At 36.3% G+C, this 17321-nt stretch overlaps 1 protein-coding gene and 1 long non-coding RNA gene across 3 annotated transcripts; one reads left to right on the top strand and one right to left on the bottom strand.

The window, feature by feature from the left end:
* Positions 1-7: 7 nt before the first annotated feature.
* Positions 8-16010, bottom strand: LOC106080149 (N-acylglucosamine 2-epimerase-like). 2 transcript variants are annotated; one of them, XM_056025653.1, is made up of 10 exons: positions 15850-16010; positions 14643-14758; positions 9843-9918; positions 8863-8938; positions 5795-5964; positions 4047-4347; positions 3479-3672; positions 2427-2540; positions 1706-1793; positions 8-1043 (listed from the first exon to the last, which is right to left on the bottom strand). In XM_056025653.1, exons 2-10 carry the CDS (start codon positions 14756-14758, stop codon positions 973-975), a joined length of 1206 nt encoding a protein of 401 aa, XP_055881628.1. In that variant the 5' UTR covers positions 15850-16010; the 3' UTR covers positions 8-972. The 2 variants fall into 2 exon arrangements, with proteins under 2 accessions (XP_055881628.1, XP_055881629.1); XM_056025654.1 differs by having other exon boundaries at positions 15739-15962.
* Positions 7333-8373, top strand: LOC129925679 (uncharacterized). Its single transcript, XR_008777373.1, has 2 exons — positions 7333-7633; positions 7748-8373. It is a non-coding gene; the product is annotated as an uncharacterized LOC129925679 (long non-coding RNA).
* Positions 16011-17321: the final 1311 nt, after the last annotated feature.

Here is a 17321-nt window from a genome sequence, read left to right as displayed (position 1 = left end):
CCAGAGATTTTGTTGTTTTTATTTTGGCTCTTTTATTTTAAAAAGATTTTATGTTGTTCTTCTCACTCTAGTTAATAAAGATGACAAATCTCTAAAGCAAATCATATACATGTATATGTTTGTTATATTATTAAACTGCAATTATGTGTCACAAGATTATGCTACAATCATTTTCATTAAAACAAACTTCTTCTCAAACACAATTAAAAAAACAAGAAATTTATGCATACACACAAAAATAATGCGCTAACTTTGATACAAGTATTTATTCTAATAGAATACATTCTATGTTTGTATCTATTCTACTGTTTGACATAATGCTTTCATTATCTTGTATTTGAAAGGGTAAAATGCTAGATTTTAACAGTAATTAATTTACAGATCCTGAAACCACCTTTTCCTTGTTGGTATTACATAGAACATAATTTTTTAAAAATATATACAACTTATACTGTGCATCTTGGTTAAGATGTAAATACATTATACAATAAAATAAATAACAATAAATACATTTTTAAAAATGTCTTTTTTTACAAAGCCATTCTATCAAAATGTTCCTTATGCCAGGCTGAATTTTTTTCTTTGTTATGAATGGAAAAGATGAAAGAAGTTATTAGTTGTTTTTTTAGGGTGGGTGGGGAGGTTGCTATACAAAATTTTTGGCTATAAATGATCTACTAAATGTCTTGAGATTGAAAGACAATTTATAAAAAAAAAACATTGCTAAGCGAATCACAACAACAAAATAGTTGACCAATTGCATAAATATTTTAAAAAAAAAAACTTTTTTTTTTTTAGCTATGTATACAAAGAAATGAATTGACTATATACTGAATCAAACTATTAAGTTCTGTCAATGACTGAAAGTACAGATCTCATTCTTTATAATCTTACTTAATTCTAAAAACTTTTTGCAGCCAATAGTAAAATTAGTCTTTTGAACTGCAGTTTTGTATAAGCGTTTTTCTTTTTTCACTGTTTCTGCAAAATTTCACGCAGAAGTCGTTCACACATCATCAAACTTCTAGGCACATGGAAACAACCTGTTAGAATAGCAGGATTTTCATTCAGTTAGAACTTTAGTTTTACAACTTTGCAATAATTAATTGAAATATCAAAAATTTGTTGGTCCATCAAAAAAATAGTTGAAAACTTTAAAAAAAAATAGTTTTATTTTCTTTTGATACTAGAAAAAATAACACTCAACCTTATATTGTTTAATGCATCAATTATTACGAAACTCATAGGTTGCTTTGGTTTTAGTTACCTAGTAAGAATGTGAACCAATGACCTAGTGAGAATGCTAACTAGTAACTAATTTACCAGCCATGAGAGCAATCATTATCATTGAGTCTGGGAGTCTGGTTATAACTGTTAAAAGACAAACTTAACTACTAGAGGGTACTTAAGAAAAACTTGGTAGTGGTAAATATTGCTATTAAATTAGAAAATCTGACCTTGCATTAAGCATGATTGGTGGGGTTACTTAGAAGTACAAAATGTTTTATCAAATGGCAAATTAGAATTGAAAAAAATGATGTATATGAGGTTTTTATTCAAAGTAATGCTCCCCCCACACCACCACACACACAAAAAAAAACATAACAACATGCTTCAATCTTATTTTGTTACAATGTTCTATGTAAGAATAAAATGTCAACACTGGCTTGTTGAAAGCTTTACATTCAAAGTGCTCTTTTCTTACCTTTCCATTCCCCACCTTTAGCATTGATTTTCACTTTTCCTTCTCTGCTTAAGTAGCCAAACCATTCACCATTCTTAAAATCTACAAACTGATACACAAATACACACATAGTTTAGCTTTTGTGTCTTTGGGTGCTATTAAAAGTTTGGCAAGTTTTGACACATCAACAATACACACACACACAAAACTGGAGAGTATTATTCATAAAATTGTATTAAATAATTCAGATAATTAAAGTTCATGTTGTAAATTTGGTCTGTAATCCATTCTTTTACTTTGTCATAATGAATTGTATTTAATAAGGACAAAAACTATGACAGCATTAGTAAATATATCTATGTAGCTTTTTCTTAAGAGATATAAACCATCTAAATCATATAGTTGGCCATTGTAAAAATACTTTTTGAATAACTTTCTAGCAGTAGTATATATATATATATCTATGTTGCTGTTTCTTAAGAGATATTAACAATCCAATAAATCAGGTAGTTACTCATGGCACATGCTTAGCTACCTTACAAAAACCTTCATATTTTTCAGTGCTTAACAATAATGTAAACCTTTATAGTAATAATATATATCTTGTAAATATTACTTTATATTATTATCATTTTTGTTATTTTAAATATAATATCATATTTTTATTTTTTTAAACCCTAAATAGATAAAGGGAAAAATCATTGTAACAGATAAAGAAAGGAGAACTATATTTTCTACTTACATGACCATATGAATAATCAAAGACTTTGGCAAACATTTTGAGGTACTTGTCCTCATCTGTGTACTTGTAAGCCATAAGGAGGGCCACCATGGCCTCATTGTGTGGCCACCAAAGCTATGACATTGCACAGATAACATTAGCATAAAAATAGTTTAGAGATGGTGGTGAATCAAATGACATTTCAACAATCTTGTCAACCAATAAGATATAAAACATTCAAAAGATCTCTTTACATTGATGGTAGAAGAAATAACACTGAAATAACAGGTTTCCAAATATTGTTTAAGTTGACTGTTATTGATTTAGATATCTTTAACAACATCTATTGCTGTATATAAATCTTACTTTGTGGTCAAAGATAAGCACAATCTCATTTCCTATGAACTCAAAGATGGCTATAAAGTGAAATCCTTGTTTTGAAAAGCTGGCTACACACTAGGCATGGATTGGTTGGGTCTGTGACAGAGTTGCCTTCTTTTTCACTATTTGTTATAGTCTGGAGAATGTCTTAGTAGATTTATATTTGAGCCCCCAAACAAATTTGTTATGGGAAGATGTGTACTAATAAGCACTATCCTTGGAGTCAACACAAGAGATATGAAGATACTCTCCATGGAGTCAACACAAGAGATGAAGATACTCTCAATGGAGTCAACACAAGAGATATGAAAATACTCTCAATGGAGTCAACACAAGAGATATGAAGATACTCTCAATGGAGTCAACACAAGAGATATGAAGATACTCTCAAAAGCTTCTTAAAGAATACAATCAACATCCTTGACTGGGAAATGTTAGCCCTTGTCAGCTATGAATGGTATTTCAAGCTATGAGGTGAGAATAGCCATCAGCAAAGAATAAAAATTATTGTTTTATAACATTTATGAAAATTCAAACTTCCTATTCTTTTTCTCATACAAAAATTACCTGAGCTTTTGAGTATAAAGCATTTAGCTTAACATCGTTTTTTTTTAAACATGAATTGTACAAATCTACTACACAGAATGTTTTTAATGTTAGCTGCTATTGACATCTTATTGTGAAACACTTACTTTCATATCCCATTCAAGTTGAACTAGTGGTCTTTCATCTGCATCAATAAAATAAAAGAGACCACCAAACTCATCATCCCACCCCCGGTTAAAAGACTCTGTGATGAAAGTGTCGAGGGCGACTTGTTTGAGTTCTTCTTTGCCTTGCTTCACTGCCCGATCAAGAAGAACCCATCCAGTTTCAATAGCATGCCCTATTAGGTAGTTTCAGATACATTTTAATGTATAAATAGCAGAACAATGGAAACACAACAGCAGAATAAATTTATAGGAATTTTTATTAAAGACATCGTTTTCTATCCTTTTTAGAATATATATTTTCTTAGCACAATACACATAAATTTATACTTTTTGGGTATCTTTAAATTTGTTTTTTTTCCTTCATTGTTTCAAAAATAAGTAATATAACAAAAAGTTATAATTATTATCAGAGAATGAATATTTATGGGAATAAAGTGGTGGTAATAGATATAAATATAACCAAAATTACAAATGATTTTAAATATGGAAGATCTTACTTTTCATTTATTCCATTCATTCAAATACACAAATGTAATCAATATCTCACCTGGATTTATCAGTCTGCCTTCACTTCCAGGCAGTTCTTCACCATCTGCTGAGACATTTTCCAGAACTACTCCTCCTCTCTGAACGTGCTTCAAGACATCCTCCAAGCACCAGTCAGCCAGATCATTGTAACCCCCAGCATGGGCTGGGTCCATGAGCCCCAGCTGATCTATCAGCATGAGCAGTATCATGGGGACAGCAAGTGAGGAAGTTGGGGTAGGCTGAGGAATTTTGGGCCCAAGACCTGAGCCATCCACTTTGACCCAATGGACAATTTGCTTCATCATTGCCATAGCCTCTTTCTGAAAAAAAAAATGTATTATATACAGTATTATTAATCTAAATGAATGAAGTATATTTTGTTTTAAGATTGTATATCATTTGTATATAACAATAAAAGAAAATTACAATTAATTGTAATGGGGCAATAGTGTTAAAGACAACCAAAAATGGAAACAGTATTTAGTAAATGGCTCCTCATGTTTCATGGTCACTGACAGAAGTGAGTGTTTTGATTATAAGTGTATAAAATACAACCATTATCTTACAATTTCAGATTTTTAAATAAATAATAATTAGATAAACAAGCACAATACACAAATACTTTTGAAAAAAAAAAACAAAGCTTAAATTAAATGCAGTTGTATCAATTAGTTTGGATCAGTCATGTGATTAAATTTGTAACAGATATTGTAACAATAATAAGTCTGTGCGATTAGAAATATTTTTACCAATTGTTTTTGTTTAGCGCTATTTCATGCTTTTAGGTTTCTCACTACACTGTGATCCTATCACTTGATGGACCAGTTGGAAAGGGGTGAGGGGAGAAAGAATGTGATGCCTTTTTAAATGTATTGGTTTTAAAAAAAGGGGAACAACCTGAATTCAAACTAGTGGGCCAAAGCCTTCTCAGGCTGCTCAAGCCAACATGGTAACCATTCTGCTAGTGAAGAGCTTATGAGCAGGGCAGCAGATTGTATAGTTATCTAAAGTTCCATAGTCTTATTTCTTGTTCACTAAGCATCAGATAACCTGAGATGAACTCTGATTGGTGACAAGGCAGGGAGACCTAGGTCTCCCGTAGTGCCCTGGTAAGGAACTCTGCTGTGTGGCGTAGTGCCTCATAGCCTCCATACAGATCTAGTTGACCATTGGATACGTCTCCCTGCAACTCGCGGAGTTGCAGACACTCTTGCAAGACGTGCACCACCTTAGCCTCAGACAACAACCTATACCAGCTTATACCATCAATTCAGTCAATTACTATTACTTTCCCTTGTTTGAAATACCAAACAAAGTAATTTCTTACCAATAGTTAATTAACTAATTGGTTATTTTATTATTGATTCTTGTTTTGTCAGGTAAAGAAATAATTGTGCTAAGTTTTAGTTTGATCCTAGATTAGGTGTGGAAGAAAAAATGGGTATAATCTTTTGGACAGACAGACAGAGTTGGTATATGCTTTGTAAAAAATAAGATTTTTTTTTAGTCTTATTTCTTTGTTTCTTTGGTAAGTGAAATATAGAATTTCTTCATTTTTATAAAAAAAAATAAAAATTCAATGCTAATTGCTATAACTTGTAGGAACTTTGTTTACTTAGAGAATCTTTTAAATATAGGCTACACATCTCATTATAGACAGTGTTTTATTTTCCTTGATGCATCCCTTCACTTTACTTTTTAAAAATTGACAATCAAGTGTATGCATTTGTTAGTTTAACAGAGTTTAAATAAAAAGAGTTATCTGACCTTGTAAGTATCCCCCTTAGTTGCTCTGTACATCTCAGCCATGGCCATAACATAGAAACTTTCAGAAAAAATTGTTCTCTGACTTTTGATTGGTTTGCCTTCACGTGTTAGTGTCAGGTAACATTTATTGGTTTTTGGATCTTTCACATATTTCATTATAAACTCTGAGCCTGGAGTCAAGTAAGAATCAAAAGACAAGTCAAATATCACCATGACCAAATAAATGATTTTAAAATAAAATTAAATTAAACAAATATATAAGGCAAATGTAAGGCTAATGTAAGGCAAATGTAAGGCTAATGTAAGGCAAATGTAAGGCTAATGGCTATGTATATGGCAGATCGGCACATTATTAGATGAAAACTTTTATATCAGATAGATCTTTGTTAAACCTACTGTTAAGGCTTAACTGCTAAGATATACCCAGAATGACACATAGATTATTGTATCGCAAATGATTTAGATAATTGCAAGCTAAAATAATTCTTTCTTTCTAATAAAGTTAATTATATTTTCTAATTAATTACTATTCAAAAAAACACAACGCTAATGTGTAGATTTTTGTTTTAAATATATGTTTGATCATTTTAAAGAAAATAGATGTCAAAGATTTTCAATCCTAAAAAAATGAAGCAAAATTTAAGTGCTAAATGTGTCCTGAAGAAATAAGTTCAAAAAATGAAATAGCAAGTGAGTTAGCTTATTACTTAGCTTCCCTACAGTATCTAGCTTATTTTTACAAAGCTTATATCAACTCTGTCTGTCTATCTGTCTGCCTGGTACTATTTTTGTACACATTATTTCTACCACACCCAATCTCAGATCAAGTTGAAATTTTGCACAATGATTTCTTGTACCTAGTAAAACAAGAATCAATTTTTAAAAAAAGCAATTAGTTAAATTAATTATTGGTAATTAATTATTTTGTTTGATATTGAACAAGGGAAAGAATGTGTATTTGACAGATGTGGTGTATGTTGGGGGAGAAAGGAGATTCTCGGGGTGAATGTTACCACGTGATCATTTGAAAAAAAAACTTCAATGACCTGAATTTGAACTTGAGACCCAAGCCTCCTAAAGCCTCCTAAAGTGTTCTAAGTGTTCTCCTAAAGCCTCCTAAAGTGTTCTCCTAAAGTCCCCTAAAGTGTTCTCCTAAAGCCTCCTAAAGTGTTCTCCTAAAGCCTCCTAAAGTGTTCTCCTAAAGCCTCCTAAAGTGTTCTCCTAAAGCCTCCTAAAGTGTTCTCCTAAAGCCTCCTAAAGTGTTCTCCTAAAGCCTTCTAAAGCGTTCTCCTAAAGCCTCCTAAAGTGTTCTCTCATAATTTGAATTAGACCCCCCCCCATTTTTATTTTATGTTTAATTAAGGCATTAGGTCATTATTTAAAAGTTCGAAACTAACAATAGGTAGCTAAGAAACCTTCTATTTTCATGAGCACTAAAGTCATGTAACTTTTTTTTTTTTAATATATATAATACATTTAAAAAGCTATCATGGATGGTAACTGTCGCAGTTATCTATGTAACTGTATATTAGAATTATTTCTCTAATTGATAGTGCGGCGTTGATCACTATATTGATGACGTCATTACACTATTAATATTTTCTGTGTAGACTAGAGGACTGAGCTTTTGTTGCTTGTCACAACTTCTAGTGACGTAAATTTAGTGTGTGTGTGATTTGCGTCATTTATCTCTAGTACAGTCTCTCCATTGTTTTGTACGTTGGTACAGATAGACGTGTTTTGAGAGCTCTTGAATTTCTCCTTGGTTTTTTGTTACTGGATAGCCTTAGCATTTGCCTTGGACATTTTCTTGTTGGATTATCTTGACCCCTATTTAGGGTGAGTTTTATTTTTCATTGTATAGTTTTTCTATTTGAATTCGTTCGTATTTGTAAGTCTATAATTAGACTAGATATAGATGATTAGAAGAATCCTTTCTTTTATCTTCTATAGGGTTTTAACGTCAAGACTAAGTTTTAGTCGTAGTCTCAGTCCAGGACTCTATTTCAAGTATTAGCGTCAAGTCTAAGTAGTGATCTTAGCTTGGTGTCAAGTCTATGTGTTAGACTCTGTGTCAAGTCTCAGTGTCAAGACTTGTTTATCCAGTCTCAGTTATATATTGAGAGTAGAACTTTAGGTCTACAGTCTACAGGACTGAGGTCTTTCTCTCAGTTGGTCATCTGGTGTGCAATTTGGTTTTTACATGAGTCTGAGGTTCAAGATTCCGGACTGCGGGTTGCATTGGTCAGACCTGATGGTGTAGTATCAACTATGAACTTCTACTTTTGGAATTGTCGTCAGTGGATAGTGCCTGATCTAGAGGCTAGATCTACATATATTACCAGTTGTTGTTTTTGAGATTGAAGGTCTATGTGATCCATTGAACTAGCTATTATAGTTAAGGTAATATATTATGTATTTGATAATTATTTGAATGTTATTTATCTAAAGAGACTAACTGGATCATTTTAGATTACATATTATTACATATTGATATTTCATACTATTATTATCATTCATCATGGATCAGTCATTTGTAAATATATCACAAGAATAAATTTTATTGTTATTTAACATCATACACGTAGTTTATTAGTTTATCTACAACTATATGTGTATGGTGTGCTTGTCAGGCTGAACTTGAGCCAAAATATTATAAGTTCAGAAAATAATAACAATAACACAAATTGAATTAATATTTAATATTAATAAATATTTACATTTGAAATACCTAATACTAGTTTGATAAATACAAGAACACAAGAACCTGACAGTAACCTTCACCTACATACCGCATTCTCCCCCCCCCCCCCCCAACTGGTCCAGTTAAGTGATAGGATCATAGTGCATTGGGAAAGCTAAAAGCATGATGTGATAAACGAAAACAATTTGTAAAAATATTTCTAATATTACAAATGTATTATTGTTATTCTAGATCTATTACAAATTTAATTACTTGACTGATCCAAACTAATTGATACAATTACACTTAATATAAGCTTTGTTTAAAAAAAGTGTTGTTTTTTAATTTATTGTCAGAAGATTTAGCCTACAATACTATTACCAACCTTTTCTTGCAGCTTCTAGAATATGAGCTTGGTGGTATCTTGGCATGTCATTGTAAAGTCTGGCATATGTCCACACCTTAAACCAGATAAAATATAAAATGATACTTTTTTAAAGACACCTTTGTGTTCACATAAATTTGAAAACCATACATCATCCGTACTTTACATGGCAAGGTCTGAAAGGGAAACTACAGGCTTTGCAAAGCACTGGACCATGGCCCCCCAATATCGACACTGTCATCATGGCCTCACACAACATAAAACAGCGCTATGGAACCCATGTAATAATGCAGTGGGTACCGAGTCACATAGTTGTGACTGGCAATACTATTGCAGACTCCTTGGCCCACCAGGGAGGGCAAATTCCACAAACTGAACAGGATGTAAGTTTTCATCATGTCCTGGCTATAATTCAAAAAACAGAAATAGAAAAGTGGCTTGAGTGCTGGGACAAGTCCCAAAAAGCCCGTGGAGTCTGGGAGCGCATGAGGCGCCCTGACCGCACTTCCCCGTAGTGGAGGCTGTCTAAGCCTAAGCAAGCTATTATAGCACAGTGCAGGACAGGCCACTGTCCTGTTGGCTCTTATTTCTCACGGCTATGGCCTAATTTCGATTCACGGTGCCCCCGCTGCGGGGAAGAAGAGGAAACCGTGCCTCATATTCTGTTTGACTGCCCCAGACTTGCTGATCTCCGCCTCGACAGGTCTGGGAAACTAAAAATTCTCGACCTGTATGGTGACATATACGCACTACGCAAGAAAGCAGGGTTTCTGTCCAGGGCTTTTGCAAGAGAGAATTAGAGCCTCTCAAGCCCTCACTCTAATGCAGTTTGATGATTATGATGATGAAAGAGAAACTTTATTAGTGGTTTTGTTTAGCTTTATATACTTATAATGTTGGGCTATATACATTGAAATGTTAAAGCATATTAAGTATCTATGCTTTTAAATAAATTTAACAAAAAAATAAAAATAACTAACCTGCCTACAGAGTAACCAACTAAATTTTCTTTCATCATAAACTTTACCATCTGCTTCAAGGCATGTAAAGAATCCACTAAAAGAAATAATAGTCCCAAAGTGATCATTTTAAAATAGACATTTAAAAGTAACAGTCAACGTTTTACAACTTTGGATTTGTAATAAAGAAGAACAAAAAAAAAAAAAAGGTAAAAAATACTTTTTTGAAAATAAAGCTTATACTGAGTGAAAGTAGAGCACCGTTCAATCGCTGCCATATCTCTCAATAATAGAAGGTTTACTTCCCTTTATCTCTATAAAACAAAATTGGGTTTTCTTTTATTGATTGTGCCAAATGTCAACATGATCTGATAAATGGAATAGGGAGAAAAAAAAACAAAGTGTAAAAGAATCCAGTCAGAAAGATAGCGGAGTGAGTTAATATATAAGCTTTGGAAAGAAAAGTCCTATAAAAATATGTTTTGCTTAAATCTGTGATTCATAAATTCTGAGAAGCGACTTAAAACATGTACGTGTTGATTACGTTTCATTTGTTGATATAATTGTCATTGAACTCAGAGGGTGAGCTTATGAAGGGACGCTATAAAGTCACATGTTCTCAGTGAGTTCTGTAACATATTTTGAAATGAAATAGCACACTTTCAATATATTCTGTCGCAGTTGTTATAGCCTTAAATTGTATATTTATAAATTGTCGCGAAAAGAATATAAAAAAAAGAATCACCCAGGCCTTCAGCCCCATATTCCCATACACACGCAAGAACCCCCCCCCCCCATTAATCTTTCCAATTATGTTACTAGGTTTGAAGCTAAAGTCATGTTAACAACCTTACAAAACATGCTGCACTATGCCTTAACGGTTCAGTTGTCAGCAGCTGTCTACAGCATGCTTCACCCATAAGGTCGAAAGGTCACACGTGACACGTCTATACTATACAATCCTGAGATAAATGCTTAATATGATGTCATCCTTCTATTGCGCTTTAAATAATGTTATAGAAAACAAAGACCTACATTATTAACGCCAGTTAGCCTCAGTGCTGATTTCCCCAAACTACAAACTGCATCTGCTATGCCTGTAGATTTCAGACGTTACCGGTACTTCAAAAAAAGAATTATGTCTTAAGCAATTCATGTGTCAATCTAGTCATGCATGTTAATCAATGACTTAAACTATGATGCCGTTGGTTTTCCTGGCTGATTCAGGCAACCCATTCCATTTTCTAATGGCACTAGGGAAGAAGGAGCACTTGTATGAATTTATTGTAGCGTATGAAATAATTTAAGAAATGTGCCTCTGTGTTTTTCTGATTATTTATTAGGTTTTGTTTTCTATTTGTAAATTATTGATTCAGTGTTTTATGTATTATAGCTACTTTACTTTTTATTCTTCTGTCTTGAAGTGTCTCTAAGTTTTGTGATTTTACTAATGGTGTTTCTCTTAATCAAATGTGAATATTCGTTTGTTTTAAATCTGACTGCTCTATTTTGTAATTGTTCTAGTTTCTTTGTTTCTTTGTTTTCTTGAGTTGAAGGATCCCAAACAGAGGATGCATATTTTAATATTGACCTAAGGTTAAATAATATGTATTTTTAAATTGAACTCCTTTTTCGTGTTACACAAGAGAGAAGAGTTAAATAAAATGAACTCGAGATTGAATTGAATCCTCATGTGGGATAGGCCTGTGGTTTGTTTTTTATTTGTAAATTAGCTCGTCTAAAAAGGAATCTAAGTAGAATGTAAAATAATAATAATAATTATAGGGATAGGTCTCTATCTTGAATGACAAAACGGTATAGATTTTAATCGTCCTGATCTGCTGTTCATTGATAAAAAAGAAATAAAAACGTTACAACTATTGACATCGCCGTACCACTGTCTCATAATGTGTAAGAACAACTGAAACAATTAAAGCGTTAATGGAAGTTATTTAAAATAGCAATATACCCAATGGATATATCAGCCGAGGGGATAATGACAACTGACCTTACTGATACCTTCAGCCGAGGGGATAATGACAACTGACCTTACTGATACCTTCAGCCGAGGGGATAATGACAACTGACCTTACTGATACCTTCAGCCGAGGGCCATTTGAAGAATGGCAGGTGTTAATCGCCTCTTGGTGGCTCCCTCTTGCCCTATCAGGGACAGGTTTATTTGTGGGGTCGGAAATCTCCTCCACGGAGGGCACGTACTAATTCTCCTAATAGGGATTCTATCAGTGGAAAGCCCAGCTGATTTAGTCAAATTGGCCGCAATATGGAGGAACGATCGCATTTTGATGCGGTTCCTCTCTCTCCACTGTCGCACTAAGATTGAGGTGGGTAGCCTAGAGTCGCCCCTTTTGTAGCGCTCGTAGGCCGTAAGTACTGCCCTCTCCTAAGATGTAAGGGTGCCACGTTTGTTAAGGTTTCAGCAGCGTTTGTTGGGCTTGTCCTAAAGGTGCCACAAATGAACCGTAGGGCCTGTGCTTGTACTCGGTCGAGTGATTCAAGGGCAGTTTTACTAGCGTATACTTGAACTGTATAGCTGTACTCAATTTGTGATCTGACTGCCCCTAAGTACAATGTGCGTAGCATGTCAGCTTTGGCACCCCACTTTGTGCTGGCCAGCTTTCTTAGTAACGCAAACTTCTCCGAGGCTTTTCGTTCAACATCCTGGACGTGCTGGAACATTGACAGTTTTCTATCCAGGGTCACCCCTAGATATTTTGGCGTATTTTCACGCTGGAGTCGCAGCCCACCGAGTTGAAGCTCGAATGGAGCCTTAAGAATGTCGATCCCTAGGCTGAACAGGGACCAGGTTGTTTTGGCAACGTTTATCTGAATCTGCCATTTGTCGCAATACGAGGAGATGGTATGGAGGTCTGCTTGAAGTGCCACCTGAATATGGTCGGCTTTCTTCCCGGTTGACCAGAGGACAATATCATCAGCATATAGCAGTTTTTTGGACCGTAGTGAGCTGGGCAAATCATTAAGAAAGGCTATGAAAAGTGTACAGGACAGGGCGGAGCTTTGAGGCAGGCCATTGAGTTCTTGTTTTGGCTTGCTAAGGGAGTGCTGGTATTTTGTACGTGTGCTCCTCCCAGACAGAAAGGATTGTATCCAATTGTATATCTTGCCCCGCACACCCATAGCTCTTAGCTTAAGATAGAGGCCATGCTTCCACACACGGTCGTAAGCCTGCTTTAGGTCTATAAACACTGCGTATGTGCTCTCGGACCTCTGGAACCCGTCGGCCACCTCCTGTGCGAATGTTGTGACCTGGTCGATCGGGCTCAAGCCTGCCCTAAAGCCGGCCTGTTCTGGCGCCAGGATACCGGCACTCTCGAAGGACCAAACTAGCCGCTCGTTAATCATTCGCTCAGCAACTTTGCCAAGGGTTGAGGTTAGTGAAATGGGTCTGTAGGACTCCACGTTAGTCGCGTCTTTACCCTTCTTAAGGACTGGCACAATTACAGCACTCTTCCAGGCCCTGGGCAGTCTGGACTCTGCCCAGGTTCGATTCATAAACTCCAGGAAGGAGGTACGAATGCAGTGTTCGTTGAGAAGAGGACTTAGGTGGAGGAATTTTAGCTAACTTTTCACGACCTGACAAATTCCCCCTCATCGAGGTCGCGGGGCGACTAGTAGCTGACTTTTCGTGTCCAGGCCTGACGCCCACTACCCGGCGCACGGAGCCTGTTCGGGTCTGCTCGTGCCCGTTTTTCCCTGTCTGTGCCTATCATAGTTGTATGGTTAAGGCCGTTGGCGGCCTTAGTTACTGCTCTAATGCAGCAGCGTGCATGGCCTATACTTATGTCGCCACTAAGGGCAAGGCAGAGACCTGCCCAAGCAATCACCGCCACATTTTGGCATATAAGTTTCCTGCAAGGCAGGAGTGGGGCGGCGCGCGTTTCTCGACATTCCTAGTGTCAGAGTTGCCATTGGTCGCGGCGGATTCCTCCACTAGCGCGCTAGGGAACGGGCTAGATAGAGCCTAGCTCGTGGACGCCAACCGATCCGCCCGACGCAGCCCGCTAAGGCCGCGCCAGTCAGTCCAGTCGTTGCCCAAAGAGAGACCCGCGAATCAGCCGAGTCCCAGGAGAACCCGACCAACCCTCGAGTTGGTGTCCATTGCTATCCGCTTTTCGGAGAACCCGTGAGTCTCTTACTAACCGTTGACCCGGGGCCCCACAAGGGGGGGGGGCTGGACATAACCCCTTTGAGTTCCTTTTACACTTGCCGGCTGCTCATTCATCAGCGGCAAGCAACCAGTACCCTTGGCCTCTCCCTGAGAGCGGAGTTTTCACGCGGCGACCACGATGAGGTGGTACTGGAACGCCGCGTGCCACATCACCAGAAAATTCCTCAGTGGACACTGATAAAGGGACTACAAAGATTTTTTTCTTTAGTGACACTCATCGTGACAGTGCCAGAGACCTGTTGACTCCACGAAATATGTATGAAGCGGTGGCCATGGTTAGGGAACAAACGGCAATACGAAGGGGTAAAATCAAAACAAAACTACAGAAAAAACATGCAACTATTACACTAACACCAGATATTGAGGTGTGTAAAAACACACACATAAATGTAGTCAAATATATAGAATGTATAAAGAGAAAGATTACCCCCTCTTTTTTTTCTGAACCGTGCTCTTTGTCGCCGCGAAAGTTACATGGGGTAACTCTAGTCGACTTGCAGAAATAAAAGAGTAATCTTTCTATGACTTTTTCGTGGTGTACCGCTTGGTTGAGCCACAAAGAGAATTATATATAGAGAAGAAAGATAATAATAATAAATCAAAACACAAACCCAAACTCCTCGTCGTGAGAGTATTTTAACCAGAATTCCACAGTTCTGTCCAGGTCATCAGAAATGGCCGTGTAGAATGCTGACAACCTAATGTTTACATCTTCGTCCACGGACATCTAGACAATCAATCAATGGTAATAAAAACATTTTGACATGTTGAACCGAGACCAACCGTTATAGAAGGCCTCAACACTGACCTGTGACGTCGCAACCTGTGGGCGGTTTAGACTAATAGCTCGTAGCCACGTCACAGGTTTGAGGTCAGGTCAGTGTTCAATCAGGCCTTCTATAATGATTGGCATCAGTTGAACTAGGCGATACATGATTGTTATAGAATGTAAAGCATACAAACAGATAACATTGAGGTAGAGTAATGGGGTGGGTGTGGGCATTGAAAACAATGAAAAAAATATATGACTTTGAAAAGCCACAAAGGCGTATCCAACTGCGTACACGGAGCAGTGTGCTTTGAGGTCCAGATCAACGATAAACTGACTTAAAACATTCTCAGATTTAGGTAGAACAGATCAAAGTGGATTACAACATGGGTTGAGGGATGTGAAGGAAGAAGCTGAGTCGTGGACGCTCTACGCATACAAAATCATAGTATCTTTTGGCACGTTATTGAACATGGTTTCGATGTATTGTGTAACTGTAGACCGTCAATTCATACGAAAAAGGAAACTAGAGCATAGGGGATCTCTGAACAGAGAAAGAGAAACATTATATAGCACTGACAACCTAATTGGGCGTGCTGCAAGAGTGCTAGTAAGACACAGTTTGATAGCTAAGTGTATGAAAAGAGCCCTCCATTGTCCAGTAAAAATGTCTTATACTCAAACTCAAGAATTTCCCTATATTCCGTTCTCTCTTGCAAAATGTCTGCGATTCCAAGCCCCAAACTCAAACAGCATTGTGCAAGCTTTGTTCTTTTACATTTTCAGATGTTTGAGTTAGAGCTGTTTTTAGGTGTATTGTTTAACAGAATAATACTAGAAAGAAAATGAGATTGTACATCTAAGACCTAATCTGCATTGTCTTAACATTTGACTTTCCTTGATTAAATATTGTTCTCAATTATGATAATTTCATTTACCTCTTATTGATTTAATTATTCTTCAAGGCTGCCATACAAAATGTGTGGAATTAATAGGGACATAAGCAGAACATAACCGTATCCATAAAAGAAACAAAAGTGGTAACCAACCTTAAATAGCGATATGTTTACCAAATAACTAATTCACAAAGAAACATGCACAATGACCTTAAAGAAAAACATAACAGAGACTCAGGTACACAAGACACACACACCCACACACAAAAACACAGTAGTGTTGTGCTGAGACTCTTGTCCTCGTGAAATGCACGTGTGTTGTCAGTAGTGCATTTATCAACGTCTCGGACCAAACACTACGAGGTGTGTGTGTGTGTGTTGACCTTCATGGAGAGAAAACAACAGCGATATCTTTGTGATAAAACGACAGATTTGTTTCGAAACTAGAACTAGTCAAAGTCTAGGTCGACGCTCTTTGGAAAGCCACCTTATGGGTACACAACTCTGGTTCTACCTAAATCTGGATATCGACAATTTTCGTTAAAAATTTCGAAGAAAAAATGTGTGCAGTGACTAATTTTTATAAAAATTCGGAGTTGACCTTTCCGTTTTTGGACCACCTGCTTAACTTCCCCTTTCGTTTTCCATTCATCATCAAACGCTGATAGAAAGCCTCCATAAGAAATAAGGCTTTAGTTTCACCTCGTCGTGCACGACGTGAAGACCCTATCATTGTTTAAAAAGGTTTTTTTCTTTTGTAAACATGAAAGCGTAATTAGGACATGTTTAGTCTTGGTACTTAAAAGGAGATACCGGTAGGACTTGTGTGTAATACAACTGACATGCCTGAAGTTTAAACATTAAAGCAAAACCAAAGTACAATGTACTAGCCCAAAATACAAGCATTGTACCTTACGTGACCTTTAATGGAAATGGTTCTATTCAGTTACCTTGACTCCCCATTGATGTGCTACTTCAGCACATTTATTAGAAGAGCTAAGACAAAGAGCACCATTTCACGGCCGCAGTAAGAGTGAAAAGATGATTTGCAGACTATTAATAGGCCTACTTAATCCCTAGTCTATCGAACCTGCGTGCAGAGCACTCTCTCATACAGCAGAGATGCATGGCTCATAGAGGCTACTCGTAGCAGTTCAAGTTTTCCACCTTCAATGCTTATGGAGATTCCAAAAAATAAAGTGGTGTAGTCATGAATAGAGCATGGTAGCAGACTTAGACGTTACGGCCTCTGACGAAGTATTACCATTTCGAATAGAACGGGATAGATCTCTAATTTACTACCGTACTATCCATCATAGGGTTGTCGGTAACATTGAATGTTGAGCTACAAGATTTTCAGATGATATAATTACTTGGTCAACCAACAGAATTTTATAAGCTGCTTCGATATTAAGACCCCTTTTTTTTTTTTTTTTTTTGCAACTGTACAAATCTGACCTTGTAATACATTGATAAAGCGTATAAAATTTCTACTGACCAGATAAGCTGATCTGCCTTATATTTATCAACACTTTTATGCGTGTTGACAATGAAATCTAGTATTATTCAATACTAAGCATCCAAATGAGCTGAAGTAACCCCGAGGAGAAATCTGTGGTAGGACG

Source organism: Biomphalaria glabrata, chromosome 4 (genome assembly GCF_947242115.1).
Source record: "Biomphalaria glabrata chromosome 4, xgBioGlab47.1, whole genome shotgun sequence".
Taxonomy (NCBI): domain Eukaryota; kingdom Metazoa; phylum Mollusca; class Gastropoda; family Planorbidae; genus Biomphalaria; species Biomphalaria glabrata.
The sequence above is the reverse complement of the archived record's forward strand: the minus strand, read 5'-3'. Positions and strand labels throughout refer to the sequence as shown.